Source organism: Mirounga angustirostris, unplaced genomic scaffold, assembly GCF_029215605.1.
Source record: "Mirounga angustirostris isolate CCGP_5_RB_7025 unplaced genomic scaffold, mMirAng1.0.hap1 SCAF_7, whole genome shotgun sequence".
NCBI classification, from domain to species: domain Eukaryota; kingdom Metazoa; phylum Chordata; class Mammalia; order Carnivora; family Phocidae; genus Mirounga; species Mirounga angustirostris.
The window spans coordinates 31,833,592-31,854,301 of record NW_026991715.1 but is presented as its reverse complement, the minus strand read 5'-3'; the positions used below and the strand labels follow the sequence as shown (position 1 = coordinate 31,854,301).

At 45.3% G+C, this 20,710-nt stretch overlaps 1 protein-coding gene across 12 annotated transcripts in view; it reads left to right on the top strand.

The window, feature by feature from the left end:
* KLHL3 (kelch like family member 3) overlaps positions 1-20,710 on the top strand; it is a 161,175-nt gene that overhangs the window by 72,101 nt on the left and 68,364 nt on the right. For all 12 annotated transcript variants that reach the window (XM_064595937.1, XM_064595931.1, XM_064595932.1 and 9 more), the window contains one exon: positions 11,153-11,274. In XM_064595937.1, the coding sequence (XP_064452007.1) occupies positions 11,153-11,274 (122 nt within the window). The remainder of the gene's footprint in view (positions 1-11,152; positions 11,275-20,710) is intronic.

Here is a 20,710-nt window from a genome sequence, read left to right as displayed (position 1 = left end):
AGCCCCTTACCCACTCCGAGGAAAGAAGAAGTAGCATCAGGTTATTAGTTCTCAGACTTTGGCATGCACATCATAATTGTGTAGGGGAGCTTTTAGACATGTAGGCTCTTGGCTCATCCCCACGCCTCTGATCTTCCATTTTGCAGACGGGAAACACTAAGGCCGAGAAAAGGGAAAGGGACTTGCCCCAGCTCACACAGTAAATGAGTGGAACTTGGTTTCTTGATGCCTGGCCCCATGCTGGACTAGCTTGTCCTTCCCTAGCCATTCCTACCAGGCAAGGTCTTCGAACCTCCTTGGGCCTTTACAGGAGTGTGGAAGAGATTAGGGAGAAGTGATGGTGGGCCTTGGAGGGGAGAGTAAGACAGGAATTTTCGCCATCTGGCATTCAGTTTCAGCACTTTTACCAACTTTCTAGAGTCCCTGCTTCCTGTACATGCCAAATAGCCCTGTCCAACTAGTTCACATGTGAGACTGAATTCCTTGAAACCCATGGGCGGAACTTCCTGTCTGTAGTACTTTACAGTACCTCCCCTGAGCTATAAATCACTGCTGACCGAGGGCCAGCTGGGCTGGGTGAGACCCTCGGACTGGGTCAGGTGTTCCTTCCCACGATCGCCAAGTACCCAGTGCTGCTTTTGAGCATGGTCACCATCCCTCTGTGTTCCTGTTTGTTTCCTGGGGTCTGCTGTGCCTGTGCTCAGGCGTTTGGTGTATCGGCTGCTTCTCATCCTGCAGTTTTTTTAATTTTTAATTTTTTTTTTAAAGATTTTATTTGTCAGAGAGAGAGAGGGAGAGAGAGTGCGTGCACAAGCAGGGGAGGCGGCAGGCAGAGGGAGAAGCAGGCTCCTCTCTGAGCAAGGAGCCCAATGCGGGACTCGAACCTGGGACCCTGGGCTCATGACCTGAGCTGAAGGCAGATAGATGCTTAACCGACTGAACCACCCAGGCTTCCCTCATCCTGCAGTTTACTGCTCAGGTGTCTCCTCTGAGAGGCCCCCTCTGACGATCCTTGCCATAGTTCCCCACTATATATTTTTTCATAACATTTGTCCCTGTCTGAAAATCCTGTTGTTGGTTGTTGATGTGTCTTTTTATCTTTCTCTCCTCATTAGACTGTAAGCTCCATGAAGACAGAGGTGTTGTTTACTATCACATCCTAAGCATCTGGTACACAGTAGGAGTCAGATGTTTTTTAAATGAATGAATGAAATGTCTCCACGGTTGATGGTGAGCTTTGAGCATTTGAGCACCATGTCTTGTCACAGTTGAATCCTCAGAGCCAACCACAGGGCATGGTGTTTAGGAGAAGTAAATAAATGAAGTTTGAAAGAATGAATGTGGGCTTGCTAAGAATGGGTGAGTGCAGGCACCCAATTTTTGCTGAATCCTGGGTGAGAGTGGTTCTAGTTGGGGGTGACTTAGTACTTGTGTTTTGAGAGTTCCTCACCTGGGGCTCCCTGTTGGCTCCTCATGTGAAGGAGCTGGTCTCAACTTGGAGCTATGCCTCTCCTAAGCAGACCAAGACACTCTTACCTCACTGTGAGCCTTGGGCTGGGAATTAGTAGCCTGGAAAATGTGGCTTAGAAAACCAGCTAATTTTACTACCTGGAAGGTTTGAGCTGCATTCTCTTTGGCATAGTTTCATACTCTAGTAGTAAGGTTTTTATTTCTTTGTTCCCCTCTCTCCTTCCTCCGTCTCTCTCTCTTTAAAATAATTCATTTTGTTTGTAATAGTTACTTAGCTGCCCCTTCACTAAGTAGCTCTGCCCATCCTTCTTCTCTTGCCTGTGTGGCTTGGAAGGTCCAGTGTGGAGAGAGGAAATCTGTTTGGAATTGTAGTTTTGGCTCCACTTGTGGCTAATGAGCTTGCCTCTGGGGTAGTGGAAGCACCTAACCAAAACAAGGTGATTCTGTTAACAGATAGAAAAGATGCTTCTGGAGCAGATCTTGGAGTCTAGTCATTGAAGGGAGGAAAAAAATCAAGAAGAAGACAGTCTAATGTGATGCCCAGCTCAAATCTTCTGTTGAATCTGGTTACTGTCCATCCTTGTATCCTTCCATATATCTAGCCAGCCAGCCAGCCAGCCAGCCGTCTGCCTGTCTCTCCACCCACCCATCCATCTACCCATCTAAATACTACTCACATATGTTCATTGCAGGAAAAAAAAACGAGAAAATGTAGACAAGCCAAAAAACAAAAATAAAAAATTACATGTAATACAACATACAGATAAGATTATAGTTTATATCCTTTCAGACTTTATATTTGTAAATATGTACAGATACAAAATAATTTTTAAAAAATGCTTATTGAGAGAGAGAGCATGAGCAGGGGGGAGGGGGAGAAGCAGGCCCCCTGGTAAACAGGGAGCCCGAAGTGGGGCTCAATCCCAGGACCCTGAGATCATGACCTGAGCTGAAGGCAGCCACTTAACCAGCTGAGCCACCCAGGCACCCCCAAAATAAATTTTTAATATAAATTCATTTTGTATGTACACAGTTGATGTAATGTGTATACTTAAAAAAAAGTTGCTGTTTTTTTTAAAACATCGCCTGGAATGTTCTTCCCACGGCCTCTTTGCCTGTCTAACTCCTTTGCATCTTTCATTACTGCTGAAGCAGCACTTCCTCAGGTCGGCTTTCCCATGATCCCCTTGGATTAGGTTAGATTCATTTGCTACTTACTCTTAACAATACTTTGTGCTTGTCTTTAGTATTAGTGCTTATCTCATTGTTTCCTCAATATCTGATTGCTCTGGTCAGTCAGTTAAGAACTGTACCTGAATTCACTGCTGTGTCCCTGCTGCCTGACATGATCTTCCATGTAGTAGGTGCTCAGTGAAAATTTGCTTAATTGAACCAGCGGTATATGGTCAATATATTTTCATGTCAGCGAAATCACATCTACATCATCATTTTAATGGCTTCATAAGGTTCCATCATATATATCCTAATTGAAAATCCATTTCCTCTTTGGTTAGAAAATACAATTCTTTCTTTCTTTTTTTTTTTTTTTAAAGATTTTCATTTATTTATTTGAGAGAGAGAGACAGAGAGAGAGCATGAGAGGGGGGAGGGTCAGAGGGAGAAGCAGACTCCCTGCCGAGCAGGGAGCCGATGCGGGACTCGATCCCGGGACTCCAGGATCATGACCTGAGCTGAAGGCAGTCGCTTAACCAACTGAGCCACCCAGGCGCCCAAAGATTTTATTTTTTAAGTAATCTCCACACCGAACCTGGGGCTCAAACTCAAAACCCTGAGATCAAGAGTTGCATGTTCTTCCAACTGAGCCAGCCAGGTGCCCTGCATTGTGTTTTCATAACTCTTTCCTATATTATAGATTTGGGAACTTTTAGACATTGTATTACCAGAGATTTTTTGCTCAGTGCTTCAATTTTTTCACATGAATTTTTATTTTTTTATTTAATTTTTTAAAGATTTTATTTATTTATTAGAGAGAGAGAGCACGAGCATGAGCTATGAGGAGGGGCAGAGGAAGAAGGAGAAGCAGGCTCCCCGCTGAGGAGGTAGCCCGATGTGGGACTCGATCCCAGGACCCTGAGATCATGACCTGAGCCGAAGGCAGTCACTTAACCAACTGAGCCACTCAGGCGCCCCAGAAAATACAATTCTTTCTAATATTTTGCTACTACAAGTGATTCTAGAATGGGTAGCTTTGCCTCTTAATCTTATTTACCTTCTGAATATTTCCTTAGCATAGATCCCTAGAATAAGGGTGTGCACATTTTGAAGACTTGTGAGACACATGCCAGGAGTCCACAGTTCTTGGAACAGTTGTACCAGCTTATACTTCCATCAGCAATATATGAGATTTGTGTATTTTTCAAGGCCCCTTGATTTTGCTTAAACCTTGATAAACAGGTACAAACAAAAAGTAACATTGTAAAATTTTGTTCTGATGATCAGGTTCAGCTTCAAAATCCATAAATTTAGTCATGAAGAGGCCCAGCTGACTCTCATTAAGTCCATTTCTATCAGCATGTTTAAGGCCAAAATGAAAAGGAAAAAATACTCGTGACATTCTTCTGACTTGAGTGGTGTGATTACGATCTTTTTACTCGGGCTTAACGTGTTTTTATTTTTTTGTCCTCTGAGTTCATATTGCCCAAGTGTCCCAGATATCAGCTCTGTTCCTTGACCATGTCCTGCCTAGAATAACATGGAATAAATGTGAAACAGGTCTGAGTGCACACAGGAGAGTGTGGAGAGGCAATCAGCTTGTGAGAAGATCTGGGATGGGCCATCACTCAAACGGTCCAGCACTCCTTTAGCATAGACATTGGACAGGCCAATGATGCTGCATTTTGCCCATCTTTGTCCTGTGAATATGGAATACTTTAGATTCCCCTGCTTCCTCCCTATTTAGCAACTCCATTACCAGGGAAGCTAATTTTACCCAATAGCTGAGTCAGTTTTTGTCTTCTTTGTTATCATGCCCTTCACTATGGGTTCTATTTACTAGAGTATTTGTACTCCATGTGGGTCCCTACATGTCGTCCAAGTACATTAAAAACAACCCCCTCTTATGGTGTTAAAGGAACCAAGTTTTATTTTATTTATTTATTTAATTTAAGAGTTTTTTTTTTTTAAGATTTTGTTTATTTATTTGACAGAGAGAGACACAGTGAGAGAGGGAACACAAGCAGGGGGAGTGGGAGAGGGAGAAGCAGGCTTCCCACCGAGCAGAGAGCCTGATGTGGGGCTCGATCCCAGGACCCTGGAACCATGACCCGAGCCAAAGGTAGACGCTTAATGACTGAGTCACCCAGGCGCCCCTAAAGGAACCAAGTTTTAAAGAATATGTGGGCTCAGGGTATGAACCCCTATCATCACTTGACCTGATAGAAGTATGGGATTGCTTGCTGTCCTAGGCTCTGTGTGGTTTTTGGAGCTGTCTACGTACAAGGTCCTCAGGTATAGCCTGAGGATTTAAAGAAGTTTAAGACCTAGTCCTTAAGTCCAGGCCAACATCATCTTTCACCTAATTTCCTCTAGCAACCTTTGAACTGGTCAACCTGCCTCCTATTTTCTTCCCTCACTCCTAGCCCATTTTCTACACTATAGCTATCACATCTAAAATATCAACCTGATGTATCTCTTAGCTTCTTAAAATCTGTCAGGGGCTTTCCATTGCTCTCAGGATGAAGTCTGAACTCCTTGGCATGGCCCACAAGGCCCTCCAGTGGTCTAGACCCTGCTTATATCTCCAGCCTCGTCTCCCCGTTCCTCCCTTTGCATGCTGTACTTCTGCCACATTCAGCTTCTTAGGGACCTGGAACAGGTCATGTTCTTTCTTATTTCTCTTTGCCTGGAATATATATTCTTCCCTCATACTCATCTCTCTTCTGAATAACTATGACTCCTTCTTCAGATCTCATTTTAGATCAACGGTTCTTAACCATTATGAATTAATCTGATGAAAACAATGGACTCTGCCCCCCCAAAACAACTATGGGCTCTTGTGTGATCATTTGGATTACAGTTCAGGGTGCAGGAATCCCTGCTTAAGAACCCTTTTTAAGCTGAGCCTTTTTTCTAGTATTTAACATACTTTGTAATTGTTGGTTTACTTGTCTCTTTCTCCACTGGACTAAACTCCATGAAGGTAAGGGCCATAACTTATTCATCATGGTGTCCTGTGGCCTAGCACAGTGCTTGGCACATAAGTACTGTTTGATACACGTTTGTTGAATGAATGAATGAGTGGGTGAATGAATGAATGAAAGAACAAATGAAAGAACGAACAAATATCTGCCCTTGCTTGGATCATGTTCTTTTTGGAAGAACAGTACATGCAAGGTACAGATGACAAGCAGACATGGAGGGGGCTAAAAATATGTGCAACTCACAGACATTTTCTGAAAGTTCAGAAACTGAACTTTCTGGGCTGGGCCTCTTGGGAAAGATAGAAGAGGAGGGCTCTTGGGTTGACCCTGAAGATGGAAGGACTTATAGGGTTCATGTTTTGTTTTCTAGGAATATTTTGTCAGAGTAGTGGAAGTGAGGAAAGGAGCAAGAATGACCAAGCCTTTGTTGGTTTCTGCCCCTCAGGAATTGCTAGAGTCCATGGAATTATGAGATATCAAGAGAAAGCCCCTTTTCTTTCTTCCTTTTTTTTTTGCTCCAACAAGTATTTTTTAAGTGCTTGTTATACGCCAAGAGCTTTGGTGTCGAGGATATTTTGGCAAATAAACTTGACAAGATCTCATCCCTCTTGGTTCTTGCTTGCCTAGGTCTTATGTACTAAGTTGTCCTTAGAATTTGGACCAAAGCCTTGTTTGGGAATACTTTTATCAAGGTCATTAGTTAGGGTGAGGTTTCAATTACACAGGGATTTATGAGAAATGAAATGCGGTCTATAGTTAGGCCAAGATGCAAATCCCAGCCCTGTCTGTCGCTAGCTATATGCAAATACCTTTTGAAATGCCAGTTCTTTAATTTGTAAAATGGAAATAATATCTACCTTCTGGAGTTGTTACAAGGATCAAATGAAATAATGTGTGCAAACCCTTAGCAGAGGTCCTGACACACAGTAGTAACTATTATTGCTACCATTTTCAGAGTCTGTTTAAGCTGAAGCCTTAGTTTAGTGCAGTAATTTCTGCTGGTCTTAAGAAATACTTAAGATCGGATTTGACAAGTCTGCATGACTTATACAGGTTTCCAATTTCCTATAAGGGAACTTTCTTTTTTTTAAAAGATTTTATTTATTTGACAGACAGAGAGAGAGAGGAGCAGGGGGAGCAGCAGAGGGAGAGGGAGAAACAGGCTTTCCGCAGAGCAGAGAGCCCAACACAGGACTCGATCCCAGGACCCTGAGATCATGACCTGAGCTGAAGGCAGACGCTTAACCGACTGAGCCACCCAGGCGCCCCTATAAGGGAACTTTCTTAAAACATAGGTTTTGTTTTTGAGGCCATGGTCTTTCTTTCACGTGTTTTTTTCCCCCTTGTTTATTGAAGTTCTAAGTATTTAATACAGAAAATTAGAAACTTCAAAGTCATGTTAAAGAAGCAAGAAAAAAATCTCCCAAAGTTCTACCATCTAGAAAATTGTGTCTTAATATTTGCTGTACATTTGACTAATAAGAATGATCTTTCAACCCCCAGAAAAATAAAACTTTTGACCATATATACTAATATTTTCATATAATTTTAGGAGTTTCCACTTGTTTACCCCAAAGTTACAAAATTGACTAATATGACTCCCAAGTACAGATTCCACAGAGAGAAAACAATCAAGCTGGGCTCTGTTTTCACACTCATATAAGGGTTTCTGAATCTCTTGGTTCTTGTGTTCAGGTGCTTCTTTTTTCAGTCTTTTTTCTAAGGCCCAAGTTCTTAACCAAAGAATTGACTGTCTGTAATTATCTTTTGCATTATAATTATCAACTGGACTCTTACTGATGAACTTCTTAATAGCTATTTATTTATTTAAAGATTTTATTTATTTGAGAGAGAGAGAGGAAGTGCACGAGTTGGGGGAGGGGCAGAGGGAGAGGGAGAAGCAGACTCCCCACAGAACAGGGAGCCAGATGTGGGACTCGATCCCAGGACCAACTGAGCCAGCCAGGTGCCCCATTAACAGCTATTTAGAGAGAGAAGTTGAACTTCTGATTTCCTTGGGTGTGTGTTTTATTTATGTGTCTTGGAGTAAACTCAAGAGGGAGATTGTGAGAGCCTGTCTAATGGGTGCAGTAGAAATCCACTGTCCTTTCCTGTTTCCTGTTAGCCTCTTTGTGCTGCCTCAGGGCCCTTTATACTGAGGCCTTTTCACTGGCTTCTACCAGCAATCAGAGAGAAGACAGAACACAGTGGAGGGTTTCTGGTCTACCTGATCTGGCAGTGGAGGGAATGGGCAGGATTCGGAGTGGTTTTCCTCCCTTTCCTCCCTCTTCCAGACTCATTCAAATCTCTAACTGTGTCAGGATGGGAACTGTGGATTGGTGGAAGAATCATGTGCAGCTCGTGCAGCTTGGAGGTGGGCGTCTGCAGCCCACACACTGTACTGTACTTTATTTTCTTGGCTCCATTGCACAAATTCCACAGAGAGAAAACAACTACCCAGGCTCTGTTTTCGTACTCACACAAGGGCTTCCGAATCCCTGTTTCTTGCAGTCAAGTTGCCCTTTATTTCAGTCTACAAAGACTCATGCCTAGCCTGTCTCTTCCTTCTGAAATCAGCAGCGTTTGTTGAATGAGCCTGGCTATAATAAACCCATATGCTGTCTAGAGAGCACAGGCTGAGCTAAGGGGCCTCAGGACTGCAGATGTGGTGCCACGGCTGCCCTAGTTCACAGGCTCTGTCCTTCCTTTGTTGGATTATTATCAGGGCCTCCCAACTGTTTTCCCTGCCTCTGATCCAGCTTCCACCATGTGTCCAAATTTTCACTCAGAAATGCCCATCTGTTGATGTCATTCTCCTGTTTATAACCTTTCAGTGGTGCTACACTTAGGAGAAAGTTCAACCTCATTTGCATGGCTTACAGGGCTCTGCAAGGCCTGGCCCCTGGCTACCCCTCTAGCTTCCTCTCACTGTCACCTGGGACCAGCCTCTCACTGTTCCCCAAATTTATCCTTTTGGCACTTTCTTGCCTTTACACCTAAGGTTCTTACCTCTAGCTCATGCTCCCTCATCTTTGCTGCCTGTGGAAATACCCAGCTTCAATGTGACCTCCTACTAGGATGACTTCCCGGGGTTGGCTGTTCCATCTTCTGCATTCTTGGGATTTAGTATAGAGCAGTGAGTATGAGTGTGGGCTCTAGGGTTCTACTCCCTGGTTTCAGTCCCAGCCTGGCCCCTTCCTAGATGTGTGACTGTGGACAAAATGAATACCCACCCTCCTGTGCCTCAGTTTCTTCATCTGTAAAATGGGGGATAATATTAATGAAACTCATGAGTGGTTGTGAAGATTGAAAGAGGCACCACTTTCTTTTTTTTTTAATTTAATTTTATTATGTTACGTTAATCACCATACAGTACATCATTAGTTTTTGATGTAGTGATCCACGATCCATTGTTTTCGTATAACACCCAGTGCTCCATGCAGTACATGCCCTCCTTAATACCCATCACTGGGCTAACCCATCCCCCACCCCCCTAAAACCCTCAGCTTGTTTCTCAGAATCCATAGTCTCTCATGGTTGTCTCCCCCTCCAACTTCCCCCCCTTCATTTTTCCCTTCCTACTATCTTCTTCTTCTTCTTCTTCTTCTTTTTTTTTTTTTTTAACATATAATGTATTATTTGTTTCAGAGGTACAGGTCTGTGATTCATCAGTCTTACACAATTCACAGCACTCACCATAGCACATACCCTCCCCAATGTCTATCACCCAGCCACCCCATCCCTCCCACCCCCCACCACTTCAGCAACCCTCAGTTTATTTCCTGAGATTAAAAGTCTCTTATGGTTTGTCTCCCTCTCTGGTTTCATCTTGTTTCATTTTTATCCTCTCTTCCCCTATGATCCTCTGTCTTGTTTCTCAAATTCCTCATATCATGAGATCATATGATACTTGTCTTTCTCTGATTGACTTATTTCGCTTAGCATAATACACTCTAGTTCCATCCACATCGTTGCAAATGGCTAGATTTCGGGTTTTTTGATGGCTGAGTAATATTCCATGGTATATATATACCACATCTTCTTTATCCATTCATCTGTTGATGGACATCTTGGCTCTTTCCATAGTTTGGCTATTGTAGACATTGCTGCTATAAATATTGGGGTGCACGTACCTCTTTGGATCACTACATTTGTATCTTTGGGCTAAATACCCAGTAGTGCAATTGCTGGGTCGTGGGTAGCACTATTTTCCAACTTTTTGAGGAACCTCCATACTGTTTTCCAGAGTCGCTGCACCAGCTTGCATTCCCACCAACAGTGTAGGAGGGTTCCCCTTTCTCCGCATCCTCGCCAACACCTGTCGTTTCCTGACTTGTTAATTTCAGCCATTCTGACTGGTGTGAGGTGGTATCTCATTGAGGTTTTGATTTTGATTTGGATTTGGATTTCCCTGATGCCGAGTGATGTTAAGCACTTCTTCATGTGTCTGTTGGCCATTAGGATGTCTTCTTTGCAGAAATGTCTGTTCATGTCTTCTGCCCATTTCTTCATTGGATTATTTGTTCTTTGGGTGTTGAGTTTGATAAGTTCTTTATAGATTTTGGATACTAGCCATTTATCTGATATGTCATTTGCAAATATCTTCTCCCATTATGTCAGTTGTCTTTTGGTTTTGTTGACTGTTTCCTTTGCTGTGCAAAAGCTTTTTATCTTGATGAAGTCCCAATAGTTCATTTTTGCCCTTGCTTCCCTTGCCTTTGGTGATGTGTCTAGGAAGAAGTTGCTGCGGCTGAGGTCGAAGAGGTTGCTGCCTCTGTTCTCCTCTAGGATTTTGATGGACTCCTGTCTCACATTTAGGTCTTTCATCCATTTTGAGTCCATTTTTGTGTGTGGTGTAAGAAAATGGTCCAGTTTCATTCTTCTGCATGTGGCTGTCTAATTTTCCCAACACCATTTGTTGAAGAGACTGTCTTTTTTCCATTGGACATTCTTTCCTGCTTTGTCGAAGATGAGTTGACCGTAGAGTTGAGGGTCCATTTCTGGGCTCTCTATTCTGTTCCATTGATCTATGTGTCTGTTTTTGGAGGCACCACTTTCAAGTGCTTCGCATAGTGCTTAGTCACAGCACTCAGTAAATGTTACTTTGTATTGTTGTTGTTATACTGGTACTTTGTATATATCTCTATTAAGCTCAGATCATCTCATATATTTTTATATATCGGCTGTGCTAGACCTGTTCTCCTTGAGGGCAGGTGCATCTCTTGTTTACTTTTCCTGGCCCTGGGTATATAAGCTTGCAGTAAATGTTAGTTGAATGAGTTACTGCACGGATGTGCTTCAAAATGGAAATGGATGACAGCGTGGGGAATGTTTCAGACTGGTTTGCGGGTGATCACAGATCCAAAGTTGGTGTGACCCCGATGTCGGCTGTTTTATACTCCTCTGCGCCCGAGTCCTTTCTGCTGCCTGCTGGTGCTTTTATGTTGCTAAGACAGGGCAACTTTCTCTGTGAAAGTTAAGCACCAAGTTTGTGTCCATTTTGGTTTTGTTTTGGACTGTAGGTGACATGTCTGAGAGTAAAGCCAAGAAGATAGAAATCAAGGATGTGGATGGGAGGACGCTGAATAAGCTGATTGACTACATCTATACGGCAGAAATTGAGGTGACCGAAGAGAATGTCCAGGTAAACTCAGCCCCAGCTCACAGCTCATCCCACACTCAGGGACACTGTTCTACAGCCTCATTTCACTGAACCCTCGCAACAACTCATTTGGTACCTGGAGAGGAAACTAAAGCTCCAAGTAGGTTAGGTGACTTGCCTTGCATCACATGGCATGTTGGTGGGTGAACGACCCTCAAACTCATGCCTGCCTGACTGTGGCACCCATGCCCTTAACCACGAAGCCATGATACCTCTGAATGAGCTTGGGCCCCGAGCACAAAGTCTTTATCTCATGTTGGTTCAAACTCTGGGTGAAGGAAGAACTAAAAGCCTGGTTGACCCCACTTATCCCCAGTCATCGTCTCATCTCAGGGATTCTCAGAGCAGATTGTGAGGCTGTTAAAAATTGTTCCTGTTTCAACATTAGTCAGCCGAGTTTCTCTGAGCGCTCATGCTCAGAGACGGAGGTGCCAAGCACCAGGTCTGAGCCTCAGCAGGGGTGTGTGGCTGCCTTTTCCTCCTTTTGCTGCCCTGCCCTCATCCTCGGCAATCTGGAGCCTTGAAAAGAGGAGCCGAAGACACTGCCTCACCCAAAGTTGTGTGTCTTTACTGTGGGGACACGATGCAGCGTCGACAGGCTTCAGTAGGGGAGATGGTTGAGGGTGTGGCCCACTCTGGAGGCCTCCAAAGCCCTGGGTTAAACCCAGACACAGGACAGACTATTTCTTGTCATTAAGGGCCTTACTATTTCAGTAAAGTGCTGGAAGTTGCAGGTGATACGAAGGATTTTTCTTTTCTTCTTCTTTTAAAAGCACAGTTCTCCCTATTCCCCTTATCCAGAATGACCACCTCCTTTACCAGGAGGTAAAGGAGGCTAAGTTGGTCATCGTTTATTCATTCAATTCAACTCGAATGTCTGAGTGCCTGTTATATGCCTGGCACTTTGTTGGGCACAGTGATCGTGACAGGAGCAGTGGCTGCTCCATTGCCTGCTGTCATGCAGTTTGTGGTCTAGGGGTGAAGACAGATGCTCGTCAAATAAGCACACATTGTGGTAAGTCCTTTGAAGGAAGGGAACATGATAAACACTATCAGGGGGACTCAGTCTGGATGGATGAGGCGATCTGGAAAGGGCTCTTTTGGGAGATTGGATTTAAGCTGTGGCCAGCACATGAGTGGGAGCTGCTTCTGGTAACAGTGTGGTGCAGGGTATTGGTGAGGGTGAAGGGGACATGGTACAGGCAGGTTGGGGGTCTGAGGCGCCCTGCCTTTGGTCCTGCAGAGCCTGCCTCTCAATAGAGCCTGCCTTTGTCTCTGCCTCTGGACAGACTCTTGGATTGTTCAGTGATCTAATCTAATAATCCCCTGCCCTTTTAAAAATTGAGGTATATTTTATACACAATAAAACACATAGCCATCCCCTTTTGTTTCTGGTCTTTTTCATCCAGAATGGAGTGGGCAGCGGAGTGTGCACATCTTAGGTCTAGGAGCAGAATTGAAACAGCGGAATAACTTTTGGGCAGTAACAGTGAGTGCAGAGTAATTTGGTATAAAATGAGTATAGTGCATGTGTTGAAAAAACATGTTAAATGGATGATGGTTATATCATCGTCACATTAATGTTCACTTGGGTATTTTAAAAAGTGATGTAAATAATGAGATTTACAAGATGCAAAAAATTACATCTTTTGCAACTATGAAAAATGCTAGATGTCAACCTAAAAATGTGCAGGGGGTAAATAATTTTTAAAAATCTTGCATTAGGGTCTAATCAATAACTTTAAGAAAAGATTTATTTATTTTAGAGAGAAGAGGGGGAGAAGGACAGAGGGAGAGAGAGTCTCAAGCAGACTCTGTGCTCAGTGCAGAGCCTGATGTGGGGCTTGATCTCACGACCCCGAGATCACGACCTGAGCCAAAACCAAGAGTCGGGTGCTCAACCAACTGCACCACCCAGGCACCCCTAATCAATAACTATTAATCCTATAGTGTGGTAGGCAGAGTAATGACGCCCCCCAACAAATGTCCTAATTTCTGGAACCTGTGAATATGTTAGGTTAACTGTCAAAGAGGAATTAACCTTGCAGATAGAATTAATGTTGCTGATCAGCAGAATGGGGAGATTACCTCAGATTATCGGGGGGGGGCGCATAGAGTCACAGCGGCTCTCTAAAGTGGAAGGGGGAGGCGGATAAGGAGAACCAGAGAGATGTGACCCGACAGAGGCTCAACTTGATGTTTCCATCTCTGAAGACAGGGGAGCCATGAACCAAGTAATGTGGGTGGCCTCTAGAAGCAGGAAAGGCAAGGAAACATTCTCCCTTAGAGCCTTCAGAAGGAATGCAGCCCTGTTTACACCTTTATTTCAGTCCAGGGAGACCCATTTGGGACTTAGGACTTTCAGAAGTGTCAGAAAATGAATTTGTGTTGTTTTAAGCCACTAAGCTAAGACAAAACCAACCCCCCTCACCCCCCAGAAAAAAAACCCACAACACTGTGAGGTTGTAGATTGTATGATTGGAACCAGCTTTTTCTTCCCTTTTTATCATATCACGAGTAGTACCTCCCCCCACCCCGTGAAGAACAAAGTGTTTACAAACTTGGATAATGAGAAGATGTTCCACTCTGGATCCTTATCGCCTGGCCGGGTGTTGATCTTTGCAGCGTTGGTCTAACCCGGTGGTATTGTATACAACACAGTGTTCTTAAGGCAGGAGCAACAGACTCACCAGAGGACTGTGTAGAACGTGGCTTCACCATTGCTTCTGGTAAAACTACTGTATAGGGGCAGGGCAGGGGGCCAGACTGAAGATGTGCAGGTTCAGAGGGAGAAGTAGAAGTAGTGATGGGGCAGGAGTTGAGTACGGGTGGAGGCCTGGCTCCACGCCTTAGCCTCACCACTGATGGGCAGAGTGCTCTTACTCTAGCCCTGTCGCCCTGCAGGGTGTCAGTTTTTCTAGCTGTAAAGTGAAGGCATGGGTCTCAGCGAGCTCTGGCCAGAGGAGACACTTATGTGTCAGCTTCTGATTTGTGTTCCCTCTTCTACCGGAGCCTCTCTGATACCCCCACCAATAGCCTGCCTCAAGGATCAGTTTTCATAATCGTACCCATTCTGTTGGGTAGTCATGAGTCAGACTGCATTCAAATCCTGGCTCCACCATTTTCTAGCTGCGAGACGCTAAGCAAGTTTCTTAACCTTTCTGTGCCTCAGTGTTTTCATCTGTAATATGGGCAAAATACTAGCACTTAATCTCAGAGGGTTGGTGTGAGGATTAAATGAATCAATACAGGTAAAAGCCTTATAACATTGCTCCCCTGTGCTGGCAGAGGTAGGGGCACTCTGAGCACAGAGACCCTGTCACTAAGGAGCACATGGTCTGAGGCTAGAGACAGATGGCTAAGCACCTGGGTCCTCTCCGCTGTGGTAGGGCCAGGGTGGAGGTACCCAGGACTCAGGGAATGGCCATTGCTGCCTTGGTGAGGATCGTCAGGGGGGCAGCCTCACTGAGGAGGTGTTGTGTGGGCCCCATCTTGAAGAAGACTGTGAGGTCAGGCTTTCCTCCTCTGCCCGCATGTCTGTGTGCCCACTGGTGTATGGGCCCCTTGAGGGGCCAGCTGTGTTCATGTGTGTGTGGGGGGGTGGGGGGCATGTGCAGGGGCTCCACTGTGGGGCACAAGGCAGAAGTCAGGGAACTGTGCATTACTCGGCATCGGTGAAATATACTAATCGTTTACCTTGTTCCTCCGCACTTTAAAATGTGGTTTGGTTGGGCTGACCTGGGGGAAAACAAAACTTAAAAGGTTGAGAAGAGAAAGTTGGGATCAGATTGTGGCTGCTTCTTCATGTTGTGATGTATCTGCTGAGGCAGTTGCTCACAAGCTAGGAAGACACCCTTTGTCGAGGATTTGGTGCATCGCGGAGGAGAGCGTGGAGGCACCGGGGCTCCCCTGAAAGCCTGAGAAACAATGGTCAGAGATTTGGGGCTTGCTTAAATGGCTTGCAGAGCTCCACCCTTAATTCCTTCCCAGCCACCCTTACCCTGGAGAGACGGCATTGCCCTTCCATGGTGGAGGTAACTGCCATCAGAGCTGACACTTAGTATTACTGGTTGTAAGCCAAGCATGTGTTGGTCACTTCATGTGCATTATTTCCCTTAATTTCATCACTACCAAACGAGTATTCTAATATGGTCCTTCTTCTACAGTTGAAGAAGCTAATGCTCCCCAGTGGTTAAATAGGTAGTAGCTTTGGGGTTTGAATCCTGCTCTCTCCACCTCACTGTGCTCTGTTGACGTGGTGAACTTGAGTTTCTTGTTAAATCAAGGATCAGAATCTTGACTCCAGCTCATGATAATCAATAATAATAAAACCTAATTTAACTGAGCCCTCCCTGTGTACCAGGTGCTTTGTTGCCTGCTTTAAATGTATTATCTCATTTGATTCTTGCAACAAGCCTTGAAGGCAGTACCATTATGGTCTTTATTTTATTGTCCAGGTGGCAGAGCACAGAGAGGTTAAGTAATTTGCCTTTAGTCACATGGCCTGTAAGTGGAGAAGTCAGATTCTAGGGGACACTTTTAATCACAGCAGTGCTAGTTTGTTAGCTCTCCTGCTCATCTCCAACCGCTTTCCCTCTCCCTCTTTTCTTCCCTCCCTCCTTCTCTCTTTCAATCTCTCTCTCTCTCTCCCCTCCCCCACTTTCTTTTTCTTTTTTTTTCAACATATTTTTATTTAACAATGTTTTTGTGCCAGGCCTCATGCCTGGTGTTGGCAGAGACAGACCCACTGTGTGGCCTGGCCCTCTGGTTGGTGATCTCCCTCCCTCTAGGCATGGCCCTGCCTCCCTGAAATTCCAGGAGTCGGTGCTTTCTGAGGCAGGGCATTTCCTTTTGTTTTTGTTAGAGGAAACAAACTCAGTGACGGGATATCCTCTGCTGTGTTTTCATGTTATCCGAGGGAGAGAAAAAAAACAAAACGGGGCCTGCTCGTGGAAAATGGAGGGGAGGCCATTTGCAAGCTGGAGGGAAACCTGTAAACTCTCTGCTGAGGGTCATTCTAGAGTCTGTCTTCCCAGAACTGAAATGCTGGGGTGGCAAGAGGCAAGCTGAAAGCTTTTTGACCTCGACTCTTCTTGCATCCCCATGGTGGTTCCAACCAGCAGCTCCTCCAGTGTTGGCCCCCTCCTTCCAGGCACCAAGCGGGACTGCCCCAGTGATTCCACCAAGCTGAGGACCTGAGCTTGGCCTCTTGCTCACAGCCCGTTACTGCTGCCCCTCAAGGGAGTCAAGTTGCACGTGAGATAAGAGAAGAGGAAATCCTCCGAAAGCCCTTGTTGATGTGGGAGAGGGAAGCGAGGACAGCCACCTTATGGATGTTTTGCTCTCTTTTCTTTCACAGCCTCTGGGGATTTGTGTCTGTTCGCATGGTGTGCAGCCCCCAGAACCCCAGCGGATGGGGCCCCCATTTATCCCTGAGACACAGAGTGGGAGCAGTGATAAATCTCCCAGCCTCCAAACCTTGCCCTCAGCTCTCTGACTTACTTTACTTTTCTTCACGCCTTCCGGTATGAAGCAAGTAGTGGGAAGAAAAGGCCCTTTGAGTCATAGCTAATCACAGTGTAAGATCAAAGAGAGGGAAGGAGCAATTAGAGAAACCACAAGCCCCCGTTCACTTGAGGAAGTCATCTTGGGAATGCTTTTGGGCAGGAGTGGACCTAAACAGGATTGGGGGGGTGGTGTGGAAAGGTGGAAAACTTTTATAATTTTTGCCTGCTAAGTGTGTTTTGTGAACAGTAGGGAAAAGCTATGTGGGTAGCTCTATCCAGGGAGGTTTTAAAAACTGAAACTATAACCTGAGGAATATGTCCAGGAAGTATTTATTATTTAATTTCTTTGGCCGATTGTCACGAGCTTGAGAATTTAAGCACCAGCCCGTGCTGCTGTCTTTGTGGGGAAAAAGAAGGCAAGGGGGAAGGGGCCTTGTGTCCCTGGCATGCTGTCATCTTGGCTTGGCTGGGAATGCAATCTGGGGGCGGACTGGACTCTCAGAAATCCTCCTCTGTGAGGCTCAAAGGGCTGCCAGCCTGACCCTTTTGGGGCTTGTCCCACCACTGAGTAGGCTGTGTGCTGGACAACATTTGATCGTTCCTCTCCACCAGGGGTTCTTAGGGTAACTGGTTAGACGTTCCTGGCCCTGAGTGTGAACAACCACCCCAGTTTGCCAAGGACTGAGGGGTCTCCTGGGACAGAGGACTTTCGGTGCTGAAACTGGCAAAGTTTCAGCAGACCGGGATGAGCGGTCAACCGGTGGCCCCAACTGTAGAGTTTGTAGCTAGTGCTGGCCCAAGGGGTATCATAGAGGTCATTTGGGGATTTGAAACACAGCTTTCCATTCCTGCTGTGTATTCAGCAAGAATGGTTAATGGTTGTCTACTTAACTAGCAGGCCGGGACTAATCTGGTCCTAGAATCTGTTTGGCTGGGCTGAGCAAGCTCACAGGTTAATTGAGGTTCCCAGTTTATGGCTGCTCAGTGGCGATGGAGCTCAGGTGGTCAGATTTGGAACCACCTTATGGTCTAAAACCCCCAAGAGGGGGCGCCTGGGTGGCTCAGTCGGTTGGGCGACTGCCTTCGGCTCAGGTCGTGATCCTGGAGTTCCGGGATCGAGTCCCGCATCGGGCTCCCTGCTCCGCGGGAAGCCTGCTTCTCCCTCTGACCCTCTTCCCTCTCGTGCTCTCTGTCTTTCATTCTCTCTCTCAAATAAATAAATAAAATCTTAAAAAAAAAAAAAAGCTGAGTACAGGACATTCATGGCATCCTGTCAGTAGGTAGAGAGCTCGGGACAAAATACAGGATATGTTTTGTATATACAGGCAACTCTGGGGAAAGTGGAGGGAAAAGAAGAATCCCCATCCCCAACAGAAGGAAATCTAATTCTCATTTCCTTCTAGAAGGGCATTCATTATAGCCCTGCTTGTTAAAGGAAAATATTGGAAACAACCTAAGTGTCCATCATTGGGGAACTGGTTGGATAAAGTTTTGTAGATCTATAAAATGGAACACAATGCAGCAGTTAAAAAGGAGTAGTTCTGTGAACTGCTATAAAGACTACCCCAAAGTTAAGTTTAAAAAAAGCAAGATGCAGGGGTGCCTGGGTGGCTTAGTTGGTTAAGCATTTGCCTTCGGCTCAGGTCATGATCCTGGAGTTCCCGGATCGAGTCCCGCATCGGGCTCCCTGCTCAGCGAGGAGCCTGCTTCTCCCTCTGACCCTCCCCCCTCTCATGTGCTCTCTCTCATTCTCTCTCTCTCAAATAAACAAATAAAATCTTTTAAAAAATAAATAAATAAAACCCCCAAGAGTGCGTGCTTTTATCTTTCTCCGTTTCTGGAATGAACCAGTGGCTCAAAAAAATACTAAGGACATGATGTTAATTTACTGTTGGGGACATAGGAGAGTGGAAGAGAGAAAGGAGAGGAGCATACTTTCTTTAACTTCCTGGAACTCAGCTGCGTGAGGGAGGAAGTTAAGCGCATAGGAAGGAAAAACTTGCCTTGTGGAGAGTAGGTGCTTAGTTCGGGAGTAGGACCACGGGTGGTGGAGGCTCTTGGTGGTTTCTGCAGGTGGGCAGGGATGAGGAAGGGTGACCAGCTGCCAGGTTTTAGCACTGAAAGTCCTGTGTCCTCGGTCCTAAGAAAACTTAGCTGCTTACCGTAGTGGAGGGACAAGGCCCAAGAATGGACAGTGGAGCGGGGTTTTTGGCCTTATTGCATGGAGGCATTCAGATATGTTTTGGGAGAAAGTCAGGGTCTAGAATTTAAATTGCTTAAAAAAAAAAAAAGACTTTTGTAGTGCCCTGAATCAAGAAAACAAATGCATCTGTAGCCCATGTCTTCCTGGGCAAGCCCTTGTGGATGAGAACAGCAGGAGTCTAGCTGGTCCAGATGCTCTCTCTGAAAGCCAGGGGAGCAGCTGAGAGCAAAGGCCTGGGATGTGGGGGTTGTTTTGGGGTGAAATGGATGCTGGGAGCCCTGAGCTCAGCAGCCTCAAAGAAAATATAATGCTCTGTGATTTTTTTTTTTTTTTTTAATTTCTTTTTGGAAAGTCACTCTCAGACTGTCTACCCCTTCCCTAGGGTGGGGGTGGTAGGGAGCAGAGCTGGGGTCTAGTAGGACTGTGCCATTTCTTCTGGATTTTTGATCCAGGGGGCTTTGGCAGCTGTGGGAAAGTCCTCGGGAAACTAGAGTGGGGTTGGCGGTCTGAGCACCCCTCTGGCCTGCTCAAGCCAGTCTTCCCGGCTTTTAGGAAAAACACCTAAGCAGGAACTATTTCTGTTTTCCAAGATACATCCATGTGTTCTATGACCTTTTAAAAGGAAACTATTCTCTCCTTTGTCTTTCTCTGAGGATGTACCCAGGGATGTTCTTTGCCATTTATCTGTTGGATGGGAGAATACAGTGTGATTGTCTGAGTCTTGAGGGATTTGAGGGTCACTTTTCTTTTTTTTTTTTTAAAGATTTTATTTATTTATTTGACAGAGAGAGACACAGCGAGAGAGGGAACACAAGCAGGGGGAGTGGGAGAGGGAGAAGCAGGCTCCCCGCCGAGCGGGAAGCCCGATGTGGGACTCGATCCCAGGACCCTGGGATCATGACCCGAGCCGAAGGCAGTCGCTCAACCGACTGAGCCACCCAGGCGCCCTGAGGGTCACTTTTTTGTTCCAGTAGATTGTAAGTTCCATAAGAGCCGGGGTCTGGCTTACTGCGCTTACCACTAACCCCAGAGCCTAGACCAGTACCTGGCATATACAGATGCTTAGTAATTAAGTGGTAAAGGCCGTAGTGAACAATTTAGTAAGCACCTGAGTGAAAATGGTACACTAAAGGCTGTAGGGAAGTGCTTTCTCAAACTTGGCTGTACATTAAAAACACCTGGGGAGCTTTGGCAGTGTCTCACTGTCCAGGCCATACCTCATACCTCTGAAGTTAAAATCTTTGGAGCTGAGACCCAGGCATTAGTATTTTAAAAATTCTCCAGGTGTAGCCATGTAGGAGAACCAATCTATCTTGGTCGGCTTGGGCTGCCATAACAGAAGACTATAGAATGGGTGGATTAAACAACAGAAATTTGTTTTTCTCCTGGTTTTGAAAATTTGATGTCCAAGTTCTAGTTGATTCAGTTGCTGGTGAGACTCTTCCTGGCTTTCAGAAGGTTGCTGTCTCCCTGTGTCCTTACATTGTAGAGGGAGCAAGAGCTCTGGTGTCTCTTTCTCTTCTTGTAAGGGCCCCACCTTTATGATCTCATTTAAACTTTATCACCTCTTCATAGGTCCTGTCTCCAGATACAGTCATGTTGGGGTTAGGGTTTCAACATACACATTTAGGGGAGGAGGGCACAAACATTCAGTCCATAAGGGGCTTGTTACTCAAAGTTTGGTTCTTGAGCCAGTAGCCACAAGCAT